At 57.9% G+C, this 23481-nt stretch overlaps 3 protein-coding genes across 5 annotated transcripts; 1 reads left to right on the forward strand and 2 right to left on the reverse strand.

Annotated features, from left to right (window-relative positions):
• Positions 1–462: 462 nt before the first annotated feature.
• LOC116491927 (1-phosphatidylinositol phosphodiesterase-like) lies at positions 463–1479 on the reverse strand. The gene has a single exon (XM_032192297.1). The coding sequence runs from the start codon at positions 1477–1479 to the stop codon at positions 463–465; it is 1017 nt and encodes a 338-aa protein (XP_032048188.1).
• Positions 1480–2364: 885 nt separating this feature from the next.
• Positions 2365–13410, forward strand: RGS5 (regulator of G protein signaling 5). 3 transcript variants are annotated; one of them, XM_032192692.1, is made up of 8 exons: positions 2365–2596; positions 2676–2783; positions 2961–3098; positions 3895–3956; positions 11333–11443; positions 12184–12245; positions 12356–12522; positions 12606–13410. In XM_032192692.1, the coding sequence occupies exons 1-8, from the start codon at positions 2423–2425 to the stop codon at positions 12765–12767; spliced, it is 984 nt and encodes a 327-aa protein (XP_032048583.1). In that variant the 5' UTR covers positions 2365–2422; the 3' UTR covers positions 12768–13410. The 3 variants fall into 3 exon arrangements, with proteins under 3 accessions (XP_032048583.1, XP_032048584.1, XP_032048585.1); XM_032192693.1 differs by lacking the exons at positions 11333–11443; positions 12184–12245; positions 12356–12522; positions 12606–13410 and adding an exon at positions 4491–4978; XM_032192694.1 differs by lacking the exons at positions 2365–2596; positions 2676–2783; positions 2961–3098; positions 3895–3956 and adding an exon at positions 8401–8479.
• Positions 13411–16481: 3071 nt separating this feature from the next.
• RGS4 (regulator of G protein signaling 4) lies at positions 16482–22915 on the reverse strand. Its single transcript, XM_032192420.1, has 5 exons — positions 22762–22915; positions 20634–20738; positions 19675–19736; positions 18757–18923; positions 16482–18224 (listed from the first exon to the last, which is right to left on the reverse strand). The coding sequence occupies exons 1-5, from the start codon at positions 22803–22805 to the stop codon at positions 17973–17975; spliced, it is 630 nt and encodes a 209-aa protein (XP_032048311.1). The 5' UTR covers positions 22806–22915; the 3' UTR covers positions 16482–17972.
• Between the last annotated feature and the right edge of the window lie 566 nt (positions 22916–23481).

Raw genomic sequence — 23481 nt, forward strand, 5'->3', positions numbered from 1 at the left:
ATTAATTCCTCCTTCCCCACATCGTGGCCTCCCACAGCTGTGGTTTAAGAGCACGATGGCTGCGAACACCAATTTCACCGTGCTTTGGCAGTGGACAGAGGGCTATGGGCTCTTTCATTGCAAAGCAGGAAAAGCAAAGGGGCTTTTCCATGCTATTTTACACTTTTCTGCTGGGAAAATGCAAGGAAATGTAGGGAGTGATTTCCTAGCTTCTTTTTGTTATTCATGGAAAGGGCAAGGGCTGTGCCGCAGGGCACATCCAGGTGGACTCACTGGTCCCAAGGGGAGGCAGAGCAGGATCTCCACCCTCCGCCCCATCCCTGCTGCTCTGCTGGGAACTTCGCAGACCCAGACCCACACCAGGCTTCACTCCCCCACACCGAGACCCTACCTGGCTCCTGCTGGGACGCGATGCACAGGGGCAGCTGGGGGCTGCCCGGCTCCGACCCGGCCCCAGCACTGTCACGCAGCCGTCACACGAAGGCTTCGCGGTGCCACACGGGAGCTACGGCCTCTCTTCTTCCCCAAGGACACCGATGTTTTTCGGCGGACGCGTGGGGCTGGCAGTGCCACTGGGGACACCGGCCCCAGCGGTGCCGCCCGCAGCGCTCGTCCCCTCCGCCACCGGGGTGCCGCGGGGGTGCCGGGTGCCTCCACGACGCTCCCGCTGGCCCACGGGGCGTTGCTGTCCACGATGAGCCGCAGGAGGCCTGCCCCGGGGAAGTCCATGATGACCACCCCCCAGCGCACCGCCTGCCCCGAGCGGCGCCGCAGGTGCCGGTAGCAGCGGGGGTTGACGAAGCGAGCCACCTCCTCGGGGCAGGTGAAGAGCCCGTTGCCGGAGCAGAAGGTGAGGTGCATCTTGGCGGGGTCCCCGCCGGCCGCCGCCTCCAGGTGCCGCCGCGCTCGGGCCCATTTCCTCTCCAGCGAGAGCACGTTCCAGGCGTCGCTGATGCTCAGCTGCTCGTAGGGGATGCCCAGCACCGCCTGCTCCAGCGCCTCCAGCACCACGATCTTGCCCCGCGCCTGGCCCAGCGTGGGCACCTCCTCGCGGCACCACAGGCGGCCCCGTCCCTCCTCCAGCAAGCAGCGCTGGAGCCGGGCAGCGAAGCCGGGCCGGGAGAAGAAGGGCAGCTCCTCCTTGATACGCATGAGCACGGCCTCGCCGGGGTGGGCGCGGAGGAAGCGCAGGGTGCGGCGCAGGACGCCCCGCAGGCTGGCCCGCTGGAAGGTGCAGAGGTGGTAGACGCGGAGCTCGCCCCGCTCCAGCTTGCAGCGCACGTCCAAGAAGCGCACGCCGGCCGCCAGCTGCGCCTCCAGGCCCCAGCTCTGGCACCGCAGGCGCCGGCCGCCGAACAGGCTGAGGGAGTCGTGGGTACCAGGGATGGAGAGGCGGGAGAGGGGCAGGGCGTCGGGCAGCCCCGCCATCCAGTCGGGGCAGCAGGCAGCCGGCTGGGGCGTGCAGTCGAATGCATCCATGCTGCAGGGAGCACGGGCACCCCGGCACCACTGAGAGCTGCCTGGAGGAGAAGTGGCACCATGATCCAGGGTGACAGCACCGCATGATCCCCATCGCTGTCCATACCCCAGAGCCACCCCACACATGCCCGCACCCCACACAGCTACCCCTGATGCACCCACAGCTCCCCAGCCCCGGTGTATTTCGGCCTCCCCCCCTGCACCCACCTGGGTTTGCCGGTGGCGGCGGGTGCAGCGTGCTGGACGGGGCACACAGCCCGGGGGGCAGGCTGCGACTGGCAGGCTGAGCGGGGTGCTGGCCATTAACCAGGAGACACTCATGACGCGCGTCATGTCCCGCACGTGGCACGTGCTGCGGGGATTCAGGCTCAGTCCTTGCTGACGTGCAGGGCTGGAAAATTGCTGGGCTGATCCCAAAAGCGGGCATTGGGGCCTCGGCACCTCCCTCCCCAGGAATCAGGACAAACGGGATCAGGCACCCTGGGGTTCCTTGGAACTGCCTGTGCCCGGAAAGGCACGGCAGGGTCGGGGCTGTGTCACCGCTGAGCTGTGAGCCCCGTGGCCAGTCCTCAGCCAGCCCCCCGGGGCTTGACTCATCTCCTGCCCTGGGGACACGGCTGCCCCTTGCCACCCCCTTGCCGCTCTGAGCTTGGCAGTGCGCACCAAACCCCACGGTTTTTGAAGGGTTTGAAGCCTGGCAGGCCACAGACCCCTCCGAGCACCCTTCCCGTGCCCACACCTCACAGCGGGGGGCACGGAGACCTGAGCGGGGCCAGCCTCGGGGACACTTCCATGCCAAGCATGACATGAACATGACAGAGCCAGCGCTCTGCAGGCCGGGATCCCGGCAGCACAGCGGGGAGGAGCACTGAGCACGGCCGGGCGGGGAAAGCAGCCGGCAACACGGCACGGCACGGCCTGCAGCACGGCGCTGCCCTCACTCATGGCGGCCACGGGCGGCGGTGGCAGCGGGGCCGGGTCCTGCTTCGTGCTGGGAGCCTCGGGGGTCACGGGGCAGGCGCTGCTGCGGGAGCTGCGGGCACGGGGGCTCTTCTCCAGGGTGACGCTGATCGGGCGGCGCCGCCTCAGCCTGGCCGAGGAGAGCGGCAGGGCCGTGGTGCGGTGGGGACGTGGGGTGGCGGGGGGGGTGCTGGAGGTGCCCGCTCCTCGCTCTGAGCCCGGTGCTGTCCCCGCAGGAGCAGGTGGTGGTGGATTTTGAGAGGCTGAGCGAGCACGCCGCTGCTTTCCGGGGCCACGATGTGGGTTTCTGCTGCCTGGGCACCACCCGGAGCAAGGCGGGTGCGGTGAGTGGGGCACCCATCCTGGCAGCCCTATGGGGGTGCACCGAGCACCCTCCCTGCGTGGTGACGGGGCACACGCTGGCCATGGGGTGGTCTCCCTGGGCAGCCCTGCCTCAGGGGGGTGTGAGAGCGGTGGGGAGCCCCCAGCTGTGCTGATCCTGCTGTCCTGCTGTGCCGTAGGATGGCTTCGTCCGTGTGGACCGGGACTACGTGGCGCAGGCGGCAGAGCTGGCGCGGGCAGGGGGCTGCAAGCACTTCGTCATGCTGTCCTCGCAGGGTGCCAACGAGCACAGCCGCTTCCTCTACCTGCGGGTGAAGGTGAGGAGGGGAGCCGGGGCGGGCTCCTGAAGCCCGGGGGGTGAGGAAATGCCAGGACACTTGGGATTGAAGCCGGGGCTGAGGTCAGAGAAGATCCAAATGGCCCCAGGGTCCTGCTGCTGGGAACAGAGAGCTGAGGGGAGGGGGCTGGCAGGACAGCAGTGTCACCTGCAGCGTCCTAACCAGCAAACACCCCACACACAGCATCCCGAGAACCTCTGAGAGCCACCAGAAAGGTCTGGGCAAGACCTTTCACAGCCATCAGGAGGCTCAGGGTGGGTGCCACTGAGATCCGAACTCCCCAGGGACAGCAGCATCCATCACAAAATCCTCTCCCCCATACGTCCCCAGCACCTGCAGGACCCGCTCCTGCCGGGCAGTGTCCCCTGGCTGGCCATGCCCAGGCTGGGCAGAGTCCACCCCTGTGTCCCCACGTCCCTCGCCCTGCCAGCCCTTGTAGTTTACATGCTGGCTGCAAGGGTGCGCTGCTGACTGCTGCTCAGCTGTCCACACCATTCCTTCTGCAGAGCTGCCTCTGTCCAGCCCCTGGCCTTGCTTTTACCATTACTGATGTTTTTGGGGTCCCTGCTGACCCACCCTGTGGTGGTCCCTCCAAACAGCCACCCTGCCAGTTTAGCACTTTGGCATCTTGGCAAAATGTTGTACATTTTGGGCAGGATTGGCTCTGGCTCTTCTCTCCCTGCTCTCTGGGCAAGGCTGAGCACCGAGGTGTTCGTGGGGCAGTAGAGGTGGTGCTTGTGGTCACCCTCGGTTCGTTTCATCCCTCCTGCGACAGGGAGAAGTGGAGAAGCTGGTCCAGGCTGTTGGCTTCGATCGCTGCACCATCCTCCGGCCAGCGTGAGTAGGATGGGAGCAGCCTCTGGCTTCAGCAGGGGGAGGCACAGGGGGCTGGGAGATGGGGCCACGGGCAGGACACAGAAGGAGAGGGCTGGGGAAGGAAGCGGGGAAAACCTCTGGTGCAAGCACAGCTCCTCCCTGCACCCCTTCCCCACCACAGCAGGGAGCGAGCACGGCCGTTCCCCACAGCATTTTCCAAATTTTAGGTCATCTCTCCGTGACAGGAGAGGCTTGAGTTGAAAGCAGAGGTTGGGAGACACCAGGAAAAGCTTAACCTCACTCGGAGGTCAGCCTACACTGGGAGGTTGCTCTCCTTACTCCTGCTGAGTGTGCATCCCCCCATACTCTACCTGGGAGAACCAGCATCCTGGCAAGGAGTTGGGTGTCCCAGGGATCATCCCAGTCACATTTCAGGACCCCACAGGAGCCCCTCATGCCCCGTGCAGGTTTTTAAGCCAGGCTGGGTCCCTCAGCACAGCAGGGGACGTCATTCTCTGGCTTTGCAGCCTGACCCCGTGTCTCCTCGCCCCGCAGGGTGCTGCTGTGCGCGCGCCAGGAGTTTCGCCCCCTGGAGTGGCTCACCCAGCACGTTCTGGGAGCTGTGGCCTGGCTCTTCCCCACCGCCTACTCGGTGCCCGTGGAGACAGTGGCGAGGGCGATGGTGGCCAGCGTGCTGCAGCCGGGCGGGGGGAAGGTGGAGGTGCTGGAGAACAAGACCGTCCATCAGCTGGGAAAGGCAGAGCCGCAGCTGGGCACGTAGGGTGAAAAGGGTGGGCAAGAAGTGCTGGGCTCACCTTCCAGGTGCTATTCCGGGCCAAGGATGAGCGCATGGGAGAGCGGTGGGGCGTTTGGATGGGTGTCGGGGAGCTGGAGGTGTGCTCCTGCAGGAGGCAGCCCGTTCTGCCCAGCGCTGCTGGGAGAGGGGAAATGGTGCTCTGCTTCCTGCACCCGGAACGCGAAGCTGGGTGAGAGCTGTACGCCTCAAACAGTGCTCTGAACTGAGGCCTCGAATAAAATCCTGTGCCCGCTCTGTCCGTGCCAGCCCCGTGTTGAAATTACACCTGCGCATTGCCAGCCCCTTGTGGTGACACCTCCGGGAACGCAGGCGGGCAGGAGCACAGGGGGAAGGAGCCGGGGCCATCGGGGCTGCCCAGGGCCCCCCTGCCTCACAGGGGGCTGCGCCGTGCCCCAGCTCCTGCCACTGCAGCCGTTCTCAGGCCTCCCGCAGGGTCAAGGACCGCAGTGGCTCCGCAGCTGGGACGGGGCCTTACGTGACTCCCGCATTCCCTGCTGGCTGCGGTCCCAGCGCCCCGGGCAGTGCAGCTTTCCAGGGTTTTCTCCTCTTCGACCTCCCCGTGGCTCCTGTGTCAGTGACTTGGATGGGGAGAGCGGGAGGGAGCCTGGGTCCCTGTGGTCTCCGTCCTCCCGCACAAATAATCGGCTCGGCGGGCTGGTACCTCGGGGACACGGCAGGGGGAAGGGGAGGAGGGCAAGAGGGATACCTGGAGGGTCAGACTTCATTTACAAAGGGAGACGTGAGGTGGGCTGGCCAGGATTATCACGCAAGCCTCTGAGGGGTGTTCAGGAGGGTTATGCTGCTTAAACATGCAGGGGTGGGTTGCATTGCCTTAGCTACACGCCAGTGCTCAGAGGTTTTAAGAACAGATGCTGTGCTTAAACAGGCAAGTATAAATGAACACTGGAGGTGACGAGACCTTCAAAGAAGTGAAGACTGCAAACAGATGAGAGTAAAAATAAAGAATACAAGCTCTGGAAAGTTACAAGTAAAAGACAGGCCCCAGGAGGTTTGAGAAAGGCATCCTGAAGGTATAAAAATTCATCATGGCTGTGTGAGAAGCAAAAAAACTCTGCAGAGAGCCCCAGGGGACAGGACACGATCAGGTTATATGAAGGAGCCATCACAGGAGAGCTTAATCAGTTACTTGTATTAGCCTTAGTAGCGACAGGCTCACACTCGCATCATTCCTTTGGGGAGCGTGTTTGCATGACTGTCCTAACGCACTGGGGAAAAATGATTTTTAACTACATTTTTAGAGCACATAGTTAAAAAAAGAAAAACGCTAGTGCCAGAAGGAGCTCTCAGCTGAACTGGAAAACACTGAATTGGGTGAGAACGAGAGTGATCCTGCCATTAAAAAGTCAATGTAGTTAAATTTGATGCTAATTTTCAAAAAGTTCCAGTGGGAACCAGGAAGCTGCAAAGCAGTAAGATGGCCTCTATAAAAGGCAAGTTGTTAGAAAGGATAATAAAGTCCTGAAATAACAGAAACCAGGATAAATATGGTGCAATGGGAGATTCCGCTTGTCTTTTGAGGGGGCAGCTAGGAAGCACAAACCTTTGCTGCTTTTGGAGGAAATCGGCCGCTGTGTACATAAGGCGGTCTGGTCCTCAGGGTGCACTTGGGTTTCCACAAAGCTCTCCCAAAAGGGCTCTTAAAGAAATTAAGCTGTCGTGGGAAGAAAAGCAAGGTCTGTGCATTTCTGATTGGAAATATTTTCTTAGCACTATAAAGCCTTGAAACGGACAAAACAAACATTTATTCCTAGACAAAGGTCTGCAGAAAACGCCAGCGCTATTTCTGTGCAACCCTCGGTTTTGCTCGGTGCATCGGCACCGTGCAGCATCTCCCCAGCCCCTCCTGGCCCAGCCGGGACTGAAGGAGCAGAGATGGGTCCTCAGGGGCACCCCTCGGTGCTCAGACCCCCCCGAAACAGCCAGGGCAGAGCCCCTGCACCCCTGCGAGCAGGAGGTCGGCACGGTGGGAGCCGTGCTCCGGGCCGCAGCTGGAAGGAGAGCATGCAAGGTTGCTCGGTGTCTGCTGGACGACGTCCACGCGGACCGCCTGATCCCACAGATCCCGGCTCCCCTGGGATTTCTGACGCTGGCTGTATGGCTGGAGATTAATGAGGAAAAAACAACCCCCGTCCCCATGGCTCCGCAGCCGGGCGCAAGGCTTCCCGTGCGGCTCTCATGGCCCCGATGCCCTCCTGGCTGAGGAGCTGTGAGAACCGCTGTGCCCGTGCCTGCCACGCTCCCCCCAGCCCCAGCCGGGTGGCAATGTCACCTGCAGGCGAGTGGCACGGCACAGCACACCCCGCAGGGCTCAAATCCCACAGCCCAGCTGCTGGCACAGGGACCCCGGGCTGTCCCCAGACAGATGACCCTGCCATCAGCAGATGAAACAGGCCCAAAATCCGCCCCAGGGACGGGCAGGCACAGCTCTGGCACTGCTCAGGGGAGGAAAGCGTGTGCCAGGATGAGCCTAAACGCAGCCCTGGGGCGTGGGGCAGCTCAGGGCCAGCCAAGGCGCTGGTGCCCTGGGGTCCAGAGCAGGGGGTGGGCATCTGGGGGCTGTAGGAAGCTGGTTAGTGGCCCAGCCACAAAGGCCTTGCTGGCTGGGGGTTGAAATTACCCGGAGCTGGTTATTGCTGGTGGCAGGTCCCTGCTCTCAGCGCAATCACTCCTGGCCAAGGCACCTGCAGCAAATATTAGGGCAGCTTTAGAGACAGGGATTTTGTTGCCAGAGCCCCTGGAGCCAGGATTTGCCCCTCGTCTGGCAGCCTTGCCCCCCAGGGCTGCCCCTACGCCTTGCTGGCTGAGGCTGGGAGGAACTCGTGCCATGGATGCCCTGGCCACAGGTGGGCATTGGCTCCCTGGTTTCCAGTTTTGGGGGAGGAACCGAAGGGAACTTACCTGACCCGAGAGAAAAGCTGTCACGCTGCACAGGACGAGCTCAGGTCCCTGCTCAGGCACCGCTCCCCCCTCCGCAGGCAGCTGGGGGCTCGGGCGCTTCACTGGTATGGAAGGAGATGGGAGAACCTGCTGAGTTACCAAAATCACAAAATTCTGGGCAGGAATGTGTTTCAGCCTTATCAAAGCATCGCTGTCAGATGAAGCTGAAAGATTTGTTATCATTAAAAGATTTTTTTTTTTTAAGCGTACACGGAAACCAATTGGTTTCAGAGCAAACCTGTTACCCACCAACCAACACTCACACTGCCGAAAGCGCGGAGGTTTGGGCATTACCCACAACCTTTACATCAACAGCAAGATCTTCTCCTAAGCACGTAGATCTTCATGAAAACGTTCTGCACCGAAGAAAATAAAGCTCGCTTCAACACCACATTTCCACCCCCCCCCCCTTCCAAGGAGCCCGACGCACCACCGAGAGGAAACCTCGCGGCTTCCTTGGAGCTCCCCAAAGCGCAGCTCGGCCCTCGCGCTGCCGTCACCCGGCCTCACCCCGGGCACACACATTTCCCCCCGCGAGCCGCCCGAGGAGAAAACAAGAGCCCGAGGCGGCCGGGGCCAGCTGCGGCGGGACGGCGCTGGGGGGGCTGGCGGGGGTCCAGCTGCCGATGCTATAAAGCCAGCGCCGGGGGAGCCGGGCCGCAGAGCGAGCCGCAGCCGTCCCGCACCCTTTTTCTCGCAGCCGAGGGAAGCCGCAGCGTGCCAAGATGTGCAAAGGGCTGGCCGCGCTGCCCCACACCTGCCTGGAGAGGTGAGATGGCTGCAAGGGATGGGTGGCATGGGATGGGATGGGGCTGCTCGGGGGGATGCTGAGGGTGGCTTGGAGCTGCTGTGACGCCATCATCCCGAACTCTCCCCTCTGGTTTGGAGACCTCCCCCACCTGCACTGCTTCGTCTCAGGTTTGCAGCCTGCAGCGGGGGAAAGGCAGGGCAGCAGCTGTGTCCCTGCAGCAAGCACAGCCCTGGCTCTGAAGTGCCTCGAAACCCTCTGTCGCTGCCTGCGTTGCCCTCGGTAGCCGTGTCTGTGGCTCTGGTGCAGGAGGAAAGGCTCCTCAGGGGGCTGGGGCTCCGGGGGCTCTCTGGGGGCTGCTGCGGGCGGCTGGGGCATCCCCCAGGCAGCGGGGGCTGTGCCGGAGGAGGAAGGTTGGTGAAATGTTTGAACACAGGGATTTCTTGGCACTGCAGAGATGCTTAGTGCTGGCTTTTAGAAGGGAGCCAGGTCTCTGGAGACCCCCTGTTCACTGACAAACCCTCTGCCACGGGAGCCTGATGCTGCCCCTCGGCAGGCTGGCGGCCGTCAAGGCACCAGGGGTAACGCGGGACCCTCGGCTCCAGGCCAACCTGACCGGGGGGCGCAGGCACCACAGGGCTGTGGGCACGGGCAGCTCAGGACCACCTCCCCCTGCCCTCACGGAGCCCTCTGAGCCTCACACCCACCCTGGGCAGGACACAGCTCACCCCCGTGGGCCCAGCCATGCTCCTACCTTCACACCGCCCTCCACGAGGCGGCCTCTCCTCCCGCAGCCTCCGGGGGTCTCGCCGAGGGTCTGCCTTGCCCTCTGCCCCCCCCAGAGCACACGTTGTGCGGAGGGGGCTGCCGGGAGCCTGCCGCTGCCTCCTCGCCAGCAGTCCATATTTGTCCATGCGTGCACCGCGCCGCCGGCTGCTGACACGCTCCTGCAGCCATCGGCCGTGCCGCTCGGCAGCTCCCCGCAGCTCCCCGGGGCCTTTCCCCCCCTCCCGAGGGACGTCACATCCCAGGGAGGCTTTCACGGGGACGTTACACGCCAGCATCTTCCCATGAAGTCTCCTGGGGGGCCACTGTGGGGCTTGGGGACCTGCGCTCGCTCACAGCCCCTCCTGCGACGTCGGGATTTGAGGCAGACCCCGTGCAAAGGAAGGTTTCCCCGTGCAAACAGCCCCGGAGGTTTTCCTGCCTGCATTCAAGCTAAGAGCTGCAGTTCTTCAGCTGTAACCTCTTTGAGCTCCTTTGTTTTGTTTTCTAAGGTCGAGCCTCTCCTGGCTAGCATCTCGGCCCTGCTATGTTTGACAGAGCCCATATTTTCTCTTAACGTCTTTTGGAAGCTGTTTCTCAGACTTTTTCTTGGCTTGCTCCCATTTGTTTTCACACTTAACCTTGCATGCTTTATGGCCGCCTCGATTCTTCTCACGTGGACGCGGCTCTGGGATTTGGGGAGAATTCCTGTTTGTTTATAGCTGCCTTTTTTTACCCTGCTGTTTAGCCTTCCCCAAAACTTACAGGACATCTGCTTGAGGACTCCAGGATGGAGTCTTTAAATAGTCCTGCCCTCCTGTGAGCACTCAGCCTTTTTGGCTGTCCCTTCTTGCCTCTCTTTGAAGAGCTTCCTTGCTTCTGGACCTTCCCCACTGTGCGAAGCCACCCTTGGGTGCATCCATACCTTGAGCATGGGTTGGTGTCACCACGTCCTGCTCCACGGGGACAAACTGCTAGCCCTGTTCTCCCCTTCGTGACAGCAGTGCCCACCGCTTAGCCAGAGGCCACATCCCATTTATTTATTTATTAGAGAGACCGGGATGAGCCGTGCACGGCAGCATCTCTGCAGCAGGGACACCTCGGTGCGGGGAGCATGGGGACCCCGTCACCCTTCACCCAGGGTCCTGCTCCTTCCAGGCAAGATCTGAGCTTTCTTGGAAGCAGGAGGAATGGAAGCTGTCCCCGCAGCCACTGACTTTTTCTGAGAAAACAGCCGGGTTCCTGGGCTCCGTGCGAGGGTGGCTGTTGGAGGCAGGTGGCTGCAGCCAAGGCAGGAGCGGAGCCCGTGCCAGGTCCCCAGAGTTCACCCACGGAGCCTGGCGGGCAAAACACGGAGAGAGTTGTGCAGGCAGGGAAAAATAAATGAATAAGAGGAATGGCAGTGAAATAGCAGACATAGCAAGGGAACAATCTTACACAGAGGGCATGTGAAAATAAACAGCCCAGAGAAGCGCGGCGAGCCCTGAGCTGGGGAGCTGCAGCGTGGCCTCCGTCAGCGCGCCGTGCTGGGGCTGCAGAGCAGCACCCGGGGGCTCTGTGTCGGCAGGACCCTCCCCACTGAAGGTGCAAGAGAAAAAAAAAATATTATAGTCCTTACAAACATGCCTAGAAAGGAGGGAGCCCCCAGGCATGAGTGCTTGGGAGGGTCGGGGTCGGCAGGGATGAGACAGGGAGCGCTGCCCCACGTTTTGGTGGGCGCAGAGGTTGGTGCTGGAGGGTGGGCGCAGCACCGGAGGGCACCGGGCAGGCTGCTCGCTCGTTTTGTCTGGGCTGAGCACTGCAGAAGCTGCGCAGACACCCCCTGAATCATCTGCACAGCAGCCAGCTCGGGTGATGCGATTATCCCGGCCGCAGATGGGGACAAAGCGCTGAGCTCAAGCTCAAGAGCTGCCGCTAATTCCGAGCGCCTGGCTCGAAACGCCTCGGACAGGCTCCTTTACAGCATTAGCGCCCATTTGTTGGTGTGTAATTAATTACATGGCGCTGTGCCTGGCATGGCCTCGCAGTATGGTCCTGCTGTGCTGCCCCGGTGTCTGCATGCCCCCTGCCCATCCCCACGCCTGACCTGCCTCCGCTCACCCCCCACAGGGCCAAGGAGATCAAGACCAAGCTGGGCACACTCCTCCAGAAGCCTGACTCGGCCATCGACTTCATCATCCCCTACCCCGAGAAGCCGGAGAAGCCAGCCAAGGCCCAGAAGTGAGTGGGGGCTTGGCGCCGTGCAGCCCGAGACGTGCCGGGCCACGCGAAAACCAGGTTTCTGATGGAAACTCGATTTGTGTTTGATGAGATTTCACGTTCATCTGATAGAGGTTTTGCCGGAGGCGTGAGGCACTCGGATTTCTCTGAGTCATCCGCCGCAGCACAGAGGTGCCGGCGAGGCGGGGAGGGTGGCTCTGGGGCCGCGGCGTGTCCCCGAGCTGGGGCACGGCCCCAGGGCACGCTGAGGCTGTTCCCACCTTGCTGCTCGCACCCCGAGCCCCTGCTCTCCAGCATCCCACGGCTATAACACTGCAAAGCAGAGGAGCTGCTGGAGAGGCTGATGGTTGGTTCTGCAGGGTTAGCAGTTTGAGGGATGGAGAAATGTGTCGGGAGGCAAAGCAAGCCTTTAAAAAAAAAAAGCTTAAATCTAAAAGCAGAACAGTATCCTGCACGTAGGCAACAGCCTCACCCAGGTACCCCCAGCCCAGCCTCCCCACGAGCCTGGGCATCTGAGCCACTGCCCCAGCAGCTCTTACACCATCCCTCCGCCCCGACTCACTGTCACCCCACCTCATTGTCCCTAAACAGAGCATCAGAGCTCCTGGTGACCCACCACCCCACTTCTGCAGCCTCCAAACCCCTTCCCTCCATCCCTCCCTCCCTCCCTTTTTTTTAAGGGAATGAGGGGCCCACTGCATGGCGAGCCCCTCTACCTGGGCTTTCTTTACCCCCTCCAGGCCATCCCCGGAGGAGGCTCTGCAGTGGCGCGACTCCCTGGAGAAGCTCCTGCAAAACCCCTGTAAGTCTCCCCCCTCCCGTGGCCACATCCCCCCATGCCCAGGGTCCCCCCGGGGGCTCAGCGGGGTCTTGGGACCCCCCCGGTGCTCAGCAGTGCCCGGCCCCCCGCAGACGGGCTCGCCAGCTTCCGCAGCTTCCTGCGCTCCGAGTTCAGCGAGGAGAATGCCGAGTTCTGGGTGGCCTGCGAGGACTACAAGAGGACCAAGTCCCCCGTGAAGATGGCAGAGAAGGCTAAGAGGATCTACGAGGAGTTCATCCAGACCGAGGCACCCAAAGAGGTCGGTGGCCGAGCGCCAGGGAATGGATGGTGCTGGTGGGGATGAGGGGTTTTGGGGATGATGCTGTCACACTCCCCTCACAGGTGAACATCGACCACTTCACCAAGGCCATGACCATGAAGAACCTGGTGGAGCCATCGCCGAGCAGCTTCGACATGGCCCAGAAGAGGATCTTTGCCCTGATGGAGAAAGACTCCCTGCCCAGATTCGTGCGGTCGGAGTTTTATCAGGAGCTCATCAAGTAGCAACGCGGCCTGGCTGTGCGAGGCGCTCCCTGCGGGCGGCCCTACTGCTTCTGGCTCAGCACCTTCTCCTCCCGCAGCCGCTTTGCTTTCCTGACGCCACCCTGCAGGAGCACCCAGGAGTGTTGCTAAACACCTGCCCCAGTGCTTTGGACGCTCGGAAGGCCTGACATCTCCCACAGCCTCCGTCCTCCCCTGCAGAAGAGCAGCTAGCAGGAGCCCCCGGGGCTGCTCAGCAGGGCAGAGGTGGCCGTGTGCGAGGCAGCCCGTCTGCTCCCCGCTGGAGGCAGCGCAGAGGATGAAGCACGATCGACTCGTTCAGAACACCGGGACTGTTTAGCAACGCAGCCCTCCTGCCCGCTTGCCTTCCGTACCGAGCTCGTAGTCCCCACCTGTGCTCCCAGTGCCCGGAGCCATGCCACAGCGGTGGCCGGCGCCGTGCTCGGGTGGCACCTTTGGAGATGCTGCTGTAGCCGCTTCCCGCTCCGGTAGCTTCTCTCCGCAGTAGGCACGCCAAAGCCATCCTTCTGCACAAACCCAAACCAGGGGCGCCGGTGAGAGGGGAGAAAGTCATGCTGGGGGAGAAGAAAGCTGCTGAGCGACACTGGTCAGAGCCAATTCCAGGGGGAAAAAAAAAAAAAAAAAAAAGGAAAAAAAAAGCAAAGAGCAAAGCCAAAGCCAAAAATGTCATTGGAAATATATAAAAAAATAAAACCCTGTCTTCTTGAACAGACGGCAAACTCTGCTGAGTTTGTGTAGCCTGCTTCTCTCTTCTGTCTCCCCCTCTCTGCCCAGGGCAGGTGTTTCCATACAGCAGTCTCATGAAAAGACCACATCTTTTCAAGCTATCCAAATGCAGCCCGCTGTGTGCTACAACAACAAATGCCATCTGATGATGGGGCAAAGGCAAGTGCAAAAGGCCACCGAGGCCTCAGTCGTCCCCAAACGGGCAAGTTCTCTGACCAGATGTGCTGAGCCCTGTTCCTGGGGCCTGGAGGCCTCATCCCCACAATGGTTTCTTGCTGCAGCATCTGCGTGTGAGGAGCACACAGCCAGGGATCGGCCACGAGTGAGTGGTCATGCTCCTTGCTAGCGGCTCGGACCAGGCCCAGACCTCTAAACTTCATCACGAGGCTCCACGCAGCCTCTTCGAGGCTTTCAGAATCGGCTCAAAGCCCCACCAGCCCCAAATATTTGCATGCGGTCACTGCAGCGAGGAATGAAAACACCGCAGGATGGGGGCTGCGTTTCCCAGGCAGGGATGGGGAGGCAAGGGAGAGATGAAGGCGACCACAAGCGTGCTCACGGCGGTGGCTTCTTTCTGCTGTCGAGTGCCCTGGCGGGGAAGTCGGAGCGGAGCAGCAAGGCAGGAGGCTGGTGGGCATCTCCTGGGGGCAGCTTCAGCTTCAGCTGCCCCCCGGAGGTGTGGGATCACCCCAGAAGGGTGTGTGGAGAGCAGGAGCGGGGCAGGAGGGCTCGGGCAGCCCTGGTCACGCAGGGCATCCCCACCACCACCTGAATGTCTCCAGGATGTGGTGCCATGACAAGCGGGTTCGGCACGCTTACTCTGCCTGCTCATGGTGCTGCTCACAGCAAGGTGAAACTGAGCAGGCTTCCCTGCAGACAGACCCAGACCTTTCATTTTCATTGACGCTTTGGCAGCTATTTCCAGATGCCCTCGCACGTTTCGCAGCCGAACACCGACGCTGTCGAGATTTGGATTCTGCTGGATGAAAACCTGGGATGTCACCGGCTGCAGCAGCTCCACGCGGGGCAGGGAGGTGGCACCAGGTACGTACGTGCCGAAAAGAAAGCCGGAGGCCAGAGAGGTGAAACTGCTCCGCTGGGAATCCCACCCCAGCTTGACTTCTGCTGAAACCATCGGAAACCTGCTTTAGGGGTGATTTAACAGGTGTAGGAAGTGACTGGGTGGCCACGAAACGTGACCCCCAGAGTGTTGTGGAGCTCTTGTGAAGTTGTGTTTGTGTAGAAGGGTCGTTTGGCTAATTGCTGGGCACGCTCGCTCGGAAATGTAGCAATGCCTGTACCGCACAGCCGAGCTTTCTGCAGGCCCAGAAGCGTTTAGGTGGGCTAATACCAACCATCATATCTCTGGTAGCAAATACTTCATGTATTTTGTCACTCTTGCTCTTACCAAGTTTGGCATATATACGAGCACGATGCACATGACACGATACATCCATACCGTTGCAGACATACAGAAGTATACACACACACATGTATTTGTGTACTCTTAATGTTGGCAGCCAGCTCCCCAGTGAATCAGTGAGCCCAGATGCAGAGTTTTTGCATGCAGCACTTGGGATTTGAGGGATGAGTGTGAGAGGATTTAGCACGGCCCCCGGCACCACCAAGGGAAGCCTTGGCCACCCACCCCGGTGCCAACAGAGGCACGTCCTCCCAGACACCCTCAGAAGTTGCCCCGTGCTCTCAGACCACCAGCAGCCCTGGCACTGGCACACCGAGCAGGCCTTGTGCTCTCCGAGGCACGTGGGGTGCCCGGGGACCCCCCTCTGCTGTGGGGCAAGACAACCCCACACTGCAGCACGGGGCTGCTCGGGTTAATGCCGGGGCATTGCTTGCTGCGTGCGCCCTGGCTAATTTGGCAACTGGGCCCACGGAGGGGCTGGGGGTGTCCCAGGGCTCGTCCCAGCCCCTGGTCACGGGCTTGGGCTCCCTGGCTGGAGCGTGCCAAGTGCCCCATCCAAAGATGGGACCGAGGTTGGAAAGGATCAGCTCCTTACACGTCCGAGCAGCTGTCTCAGGGTGACGGTCTCTGTGGGATTCCCACCAGAGAGGTCTCCTGAGCGGTGATGCCGGGTGCTGGTGGGCACTGAGGAACTGGTTGTGTTAACCCACGTTCTTGTACCACTCAGTAATCCACATATAAACATGTATTTCTGCTACCGTCTCGATGGACTATTTTTTTTTCTCTTTGCACCGAAGGGGCAGCACGTCCTTACTTTCCACAGAGCACTCCCAAAAGTTGTTCCCAAAAGCCCTGGCAAGCAGCAAAGTCCTCTGAGAGCTTTGGCAGCAGCAGATGTGGCAGTTTCCCAAGAAACTGGAAAAAGGAATAAAAATATCACCCCAGGAGACTGGCCTGGAGGAAACCCCCTGATGCCTGCACAGCCTGCTCACCCTCAGCCACGTCACCTTCAGGCAGCAGCTCTGCACTTGGAGGATTTGCGCCCAGGGCTAGGTCAAGCCCTGAGCTGAAATGTGTTTTCCTCTGGAGCTGTGATAGGGAAAACATTTGTCCGAGGGGCAGCTGGGCCTGCTGCAGGCAGCGGGTGCACCTGGGGAAAGGGAGAGGCTCTCCCCAGCTGCGGTCACTCACGCAGGACACTGGGGGTTTGCAGCAAGGAGGTGCTCCTTGGGGTTCCCCCTTCCACAGCTGGCTTTGGGGTGGCCCCGTGCCCACCCCAGCCCCTTGGTGAGGATGGTTGCTCCCCATCAGGCACAGCATGGACCCCAAAAAGACCAGGATCCCCACAGCCCCAGGCTCGCAGGGCTGAGGGGTGGGTTCCTCTGCAGAAGAGCACAGCTGAGGGGTATAATGGCTGTTTCACTATCCCGTGATTTAAAACAATCTGAGTGAAAGCAGTTACAAAAGACTAATTTTAGAGGAACCTTAGTCAATGAATTGCATCACCACGCAGTCCTTGGTTCACACAATGGCACTTTAGAAGAGACTAATGCAAACGTTTTTTATTTAGAATGTGTTCATCGTTATTTAAATATCAATACATCTTGGCAAGTTATCAAGAGTTCCCAGTACCAGGGGAAAATAAAACATAGCCACATGCTCAGCTATGTTCAGAGTTTTAGCAAGCCTCTCCATCTTGCAGCTGAACATGCAGGGTGGTATGTGTCAGCACACTAATAAATACAAAATAAAGCAAATGTTAGAGGAGACGCTTCTTTGTGGACCTCAGAGCACCTACTGGAGAACCACAGCCCTCCCCTGCCACAGCAAAACCCCAGTGTGGGAACATCACTAGACTGGGATGCAGAGCAAGGAACACGCGGCTGTCAGAGAAGCAATTTCCAGCTAGAGAAAGGCCAAGGGGAGAGCACGATCGCCAACCCAGGAGCAGTAACAAGGCCAGCATATTCCTCATACCACCTTCAGGACAAAGTGAGTAATGCAATTACTCAATCACAAACTCAAATACGTAACATTTTATTTATTTATTTTTTCTTAAATACTCCCAAGCAGGGCCTTTCCTCCTCCGCTGTTGTGGTAGTGGTCCTATCCCATCACAAACTGCTTCATACAAGTTGGGGCAGGCAAACCTGAACTCAGATGGCACTCCCAGTTGGTAATGTACAAGTCTTAGTCTGGGAAAAGGAACCTGTTCCTGTTCTGCTCAGCTATGGTGTCAGGATGGTGTTCTTAGTCTGGGAGCACGACGGATATAAATATGCTTGAAATAATGAACTGCCTGTAAAATAATAGCTCTGTACAGCCCTAGAAAAGATCCTTGGCCAGCTGCAACTAGATGCTACAGAGAGAAAAGCAGCTGAGGGGAGAGCTTTCATGCAATTTGGGCTGTAATGACCACAGCAGGCTGTCTGCTAGTCTGAAAAGTTCTGGTCTCCAAGAAAGAGTAGGAGCTTCTCGCACGTCTGATCGCTGTAAAGCAGCACAGCCCGAGCTCTGAGCAGATACTACTGAAAGCCGAAATATCTGGGAGCTATATGAACAGCTAAGGACCAGACCAAGTCTTTTTCACTGAAGCTGCTGCTGGTTAGAAAGGGGAGATCTCAGTCCCTGCCACTTCCCTTGGCTTCCCCTGCCCCTTGCTAGGTGTCGCACTGCAGCCTGGCAGGACTGGTCCCTTTGTGGTCAGTGCTGGGCTCAAAAGTGTCTGCCCCTTCCCTTCCCTTCCCTACTGCTCCCGCCCTGCCGGGCTTGGTGCTCGTCAGACACCGCGGGCACGCGATGATTTCGCCCAGCTTTCACATCAATCCCCAGGGCTCCTACGCAGGTGGAGTCAGAGGAGGGTTTGCTACACAAACTGAGCCTGGCTTGGGTTACAAATGCTGGCTGTTGCATGACATGGGACACAACTGGGACGTTAGACAGCTACTGAAGACAGCTCTGTTGCTTCATGCCAATGAATGCTTTTGCTGCCAAGTATTTCCTTGCCTGCCCAGCCTGCTCCTGGCCTTGCTGCAGGTTCAGGCACACTGAGAGATGATGTTGGAGTTGCAGTCTAAGGAGTGAGCGTGGGTTCTTTGGCAGCTTTCAGGCCCGCAGCCAGCACCAGGTGGGCTGACCAAGTCCAGGTAGTAGGGGGACTTGAGGAACCGGCGGTACGAATCCTTCTCCATGAGGGTGAATATTTTTCTCTGAGCCTCATCAAAACAGGAAAGCGTTGGCTCCAGCATATTGTGGCTCGTTTTCTCCCTTGTGCATGAATCCAGGTTCACCTGTGTGGGCCAAAGGGACAGCATAAATGGAACCTGTCCCAGAAATGGTTAGAAATTATAAGGGAAAATCCAAGTGCCTCCCAACTCCACCGAATGTGCTTAATCTGTCCTTGACGGGCAGTGGTCTGAAATGACTGTCTGACAGACACCCTGCAGCCTTCACAGAATCTGTGCAGCTGGATACCAACGCATCTCTGCTGCCAGACGAGCTGTCAGTGCAGACTGACACATGTTCCTCTGGGGTGCAGCCAGACAGAAAACTCAAGCAATTTCGTGGGAGCAGCTGGAACACTGGCAATCACAGACCTCTTGGGCTTCTCCCATTCGAGTGTGCATGTGGGGTGGCCACGTCATCAAACACACTTCCTCTCTACCCAAGTTAAACATTAAGGCAATAAAAATGACACCGTTTACTTGCTAAGCAGCACCCTTCAACTGTCATGACACTACCAAACTTCTACTTCCCTGTGCTTCTGGCCTGTTTCAGGATTTAGGGTGATACCTATGCCCAAGCGATGTTCTGTGTACACACCTCTTTTGTTGCATGCACAGAGATGAATTCGTCATAGATCTTCCTGGCTTTGGGGCTGAGCTTGGCTGGCGACTTGGTTTTCTTGTACTCCTCACAACTGACCCAGAAATCGATGTTTTCCTCACTGTACTCAGATTTGAGAAAAGCACGGAAGGCAGCCAGTCCTCCTACAGATCATTTAGAGGAAAAACAAAACAGGGAAGAGAGTTAGTCACACCTGTGAAACCCAGAGCCTCGGCAAACAGCAAGTCTGGATTCTCCTTTCCAGAGCTGAATGAACAAATCCCCTGCCCCTGGCAGCTGGCAATAGCCCCTGCTTCTACAGCAATAGCTCATGCAAGCCAAAGGAGGCCGGGATTCATGCAGACCCCACAGGGATGTCACACATGGGTTCCTCAGCTGTCTCCCACACCGTGACCTCCAGTGGCTCAGCCAGGACAACGCAAGCAAGCCGTGTGTTCCCAGCGGGCCCCGAGGAGACAGCTAGCACACGCTGCAGGCTCTCGGGCCATGGGAACGGCGTGAGGGAAACCTCAAGGGCATCGGTGTAGTCTGGGACCAACAAGAAGATAAAGTCTCCCATGGGCTCAGCTTGCAAGAAGTTTCTCCACTTTTTGGCTCTTGTTTAACCCAGTGTTAACTGCGTGCTGCAGTCTTGCCGCTCCTAAAATAGGCTTGCACAGGGCTAAAACGGTTGCCCTCACGAAAGGGACTGCTCAGCAGCAGGCCAAAGCCCCACTCATGATACAGCAGGATCGTCCCTTGGATCTGAGAAACAGATCACCGCCCTTCCCAAAGGAGCCACTGTGTGCGCTGCTAAAAGACAAAAGGCAAAATCCCACACTTCCCCTGGGGACTGCAAAGCACACTGCAGGCAAAACACTCAACATCACCAGCAGAAGCACACGCTTTACTTACTGTCATGATGGATCAAGTTTTCCAAAGACTCTGCCCACTTTTTGACTTCCTCTTGGCTAACCCTATCAGGACACAAAGAGAGAAACACAAAGAATTATAAATGGTTTAAAAACATTACCCCTTGTCCTGTCACTACACTCCCTGACAAATATTTCTTGTAGACCTCCTTTTGTAGGATCTCAGATCCAACCTACAGAAATCCCAGTTTGCAATCTCCCTCACCAGCCATGGTCTGGAAGGGAATTTTCCTGTAAAAATTGTTGACTTTACGATTATTTTATGACTGGCTGCATCTGCCGCTCAGGCATGGACCTGGGATCACATTTACAGGTCCTATCAGTGAACTCCAAAGAGCTGATTTCTTTAACCTGTCAGAGAAGCACTAGATACACGGAAGGGAAGAACCTGGGAAATATAAACCATGTTTGCACTTCCCGTGTTTGTTCCGCTCATCATACCAGCATATCCTAGGGCTGATCTATTCCAAGAGCATATCTTGGCCTTTGGAGGCCTCCTTGCAAAGGACATCTCCTTGCAGCTCCGTGAGAGCTGTGCTAGCTGGCAGGTCTGTTTTCTGTGCCAATATTTCTGTGTGACCATTACACAAATCCAACTCAAAGAACCAGCGTGTCTGATACTGAAATGTATCAAGCCATACTGGGTCTTGGGATGGTCTTATTGCCCTGTGCAGGAGACTGCAGGAGCCTTTCAATGTGCACGTGCATCCTGAATCAGAAATGCTGGCAGAAAGAAACTTCTGGAAGTCTCCAGTCCCACCTTCTCCTTGGAAGGGGACTATCAGTACTTGAGGACTACTGACAGGCTGGATTCAAACACAGAGGCATTTGGGAGGTAATAAAAAGCAGCAGTAGAAATGCAAATGAGTTCAGCTCAGTGCGGGAGTAAACACCACATTGCAGCCAGCCTTTGCTTAGCTGCAAGGCAGCATCTGCTCTTACCTCTGGCTCGGAGACACTTTCTCCTTCTTGCCCTGGGAAGAGCTGTAGTCACAGGAGTCTGACTTCTGCAGCAGGACACCCAGGCGATGCTTCATGTCTTTGGCACTGAAAGAAACAATTCAGGAATGCCATGAAGTGAAGGTACTGGATTACAACTCCCTCTGCAGCCTCCTCGCCCGCAGCTCGCTTGTTCAGCATTGTTCGGTCACACAAACGCAGGTCACAGCCCTGACTTCTCACTCCTCACAGTGCATATTTCAGTGCTAAACAAATACAGCAAAGTCAGGGAGTTCATTTGCCACCTTCAACAGCACAAGCTTATTGCTGAGAAGGTCGTCAGCCTGGAGGGAGGTCTGGCAAAGGCGGAGGAGCTGCTGGTTTACTGCTGTTCAGGTAAAACATTGTGATAGGAAGGTATTGCTGCTGGGTAAATGTGTCACACACTTCTCCCTGAATTGATTTGCCCAGCTAGCCGGTGTCTGGTTCTTAAATGCTTACTGATCCTTCCCTGCAGCCCTTGTTATCTCCCTCCTTGCCACCCCACCAGGCAGCCAGTGTGACTCGGAGGGAAGGGAAGGAAGCAAAGAGCCAGGGGCAGGATCAGTGCTGAGACCAGGGGTGAGCCAGGAGCTTCACCACAACCAGCCCACGCTGACTGCAAGTTGCTCCCTTGCCCTACAGCAAGCTCCTACAAGGATGCGAGCTTAATTTTATTCTGCTATTCAGCGTGCCCAGGACAAGTGTTGGCTGAGTGCACAACCTAAATATGCAGCTGGGATTGCCTTCAGCATCTCTCTGGATTTCCATTCAGTTTAAGGATGAGGGCGTAGGTAAACCAGCCTTGCTTGCTGAGGGGCACACGCCCTGGCTTGCCTCAAGGTGTAATGATAGCAGAAGCAGGAAATTTTCCTCCTCCTGCTCAGATCAGAGCCTAGAAAAGAGCCGGGGAATGTGCTGTGGGGCTGAGCTGCAGTAGCTGCTCGGCCTGCCAGTCAGGGCACTGTCAGCATTCCCGGCCCTATCTTATCTCACTGCCTGCTCCTGCTCATAAATGCTGTCTTAGCAGCGTGAGCAGTCAGCCCTCTTTCTATGGCGCAGGCTGAGAGTGGAGGAAACTCACAACTTCTTATGTGGAGAAGAGCGACCAGGGTAAACACCCCGGCACCTCTGGCAGTAACGGGATGCTCGGCACTGCCCGATGCGCTGCCTCTCAGGGCACCCCCAGAATCGGACCCCTCTGGTCTGCGGGAAGGAGGCAGCAGAAGGAAACAAGGCACCGCTGCCTGCAGCACGTCCTGCAGCTTTCTAAGACATGGAGATTCTCTGGGGATTCCTGGACAGAGGTGGATAAAGGATGTGCACTTCGTTTCTTTACAGTTTTGCAATTTTTTTTTCCCTGTCAACATTTCCTTCGAACTGGGGGAGAAGGGTGTTGGTATGGTTTGTTTTCAAAGCCACCACGGGGAGCTTTTTCCCCCCGATGAGCGCAGGGTGAATCTCAGCTTGTACCTTCCCAGCCCTCCACCACTGCTCAGCACCTGGGAAGAAGCCCGAGGAGCTTGCTGTGGGGTGGCTCTGCCAGCATGGAGATGCCTGGATGGTGCCACACACTGTGGGGCACAGCCCCACACTGACCCCCAAGTCATGTTTGTGGGGGTACAGCCTGACCCCACACCAGCCCCGCGCTGCCTGGTCCTGCCACTCTTGCCTTTCGCATTTGGGCTGGGTTTTGAAGGATGACCCTCAATTTTTGTTGAATCTTGTCTGCCTCGCTTCCCCCTCACAGAAATCAAGACAAGAAAATTCACCAGAGAAAAAGGGTTCAAAGGAGAAAGGGGTGCAAAGCTTGCAGCAGAAGCAGCTGACAGGAATATCAAGCTGTGGCAGTGCTGTGAGCTGCTTGGTTTGCTGATAGGGAGGACGGGTTTAGAGTCCCCATTGTTCGCTACAAAACCTTTACGCGATTCTGGTTCTGACTAACAGAAGAAACTTGCAAACAAACATTTGTATCTAATCTTGCAAAAGATTCACAGCCAAATCTGCCACTTCTTTTTCAGACACGACGTGCATAAACCCCTGTATTGCCAGACAAATGAGCCCACAACAGAGTCCCAAAAATAAACGGTACCTTTTTAAGCAAGTGGCTGGCAGCGCAGCGAGTCCCTTGCACATCTTGCTCCCAAGGTTGGTTCTGTATTCCCGGGAAAAATAACAACGCAGAGGCTGCGTGCAGGTCCTTTGCCAGCTGCGGGATTCAGTCTGCTCTCTGAGCCAGCTGCTCCAGCTCTGCTGTGTTTTATAGCCTAGCCCAGCCAGCCCAGCAGCACTCGGTGACCCAGTCAGCAGCCAGCACAGCAGCAGCAACCGTCCCCTTTCTGCCCACCCAAGAGGAAGAGGCTGACGTATAAGCTGAGACAAAGGGCTGAGTGGGACTGAAAACCTTACCAGAAATGAAGCTCGGTGTCTGGCTGCAGAGGTGGATTCTTTTAAAAGGATGGAAAAAGCTCCAGGGGCTTTCCCCTATTGCAAAAGGTGGAATGGTGCAGATGAAAGGTTGGGGAGATTTCAGAGGGGCACAGACAGTGAAAAGGGTCAGAGAATCAGTTCTGAGAAGTGTGGTGAGCTTTGTCAGCTCCTCTTTTCATTTTCCTATTTAAATCAACCTAGGGAAAATAAGGGGCAAGTATTTTAAGCACAAAATGTTCGCATAGTCTCAACAAATACAGAAACTGGAGCTCCAAGGAAACAGGAATGTAAAGTCACCAGGGAACTACCCAGGCAGATGAAGCTGTCCAATCTGGTCTAGAGGCATGGGGATATGTGCCGTTGGTGAGGCTGAAAGGAAAGG

Source organism: Aythya fuligula, chromosome 8 (genome assembly GCF_009819795.1).
Source record: "Aythya fuligula isolate bAytFul2 chromosome 8, bAytFul2.pri, whole genome shotgun sequence".
NCBI lineage: Eukaryota > Metazoa > Chordata > Aves > Anseriformes > Anatidae > Aythya > Aythya fuligula.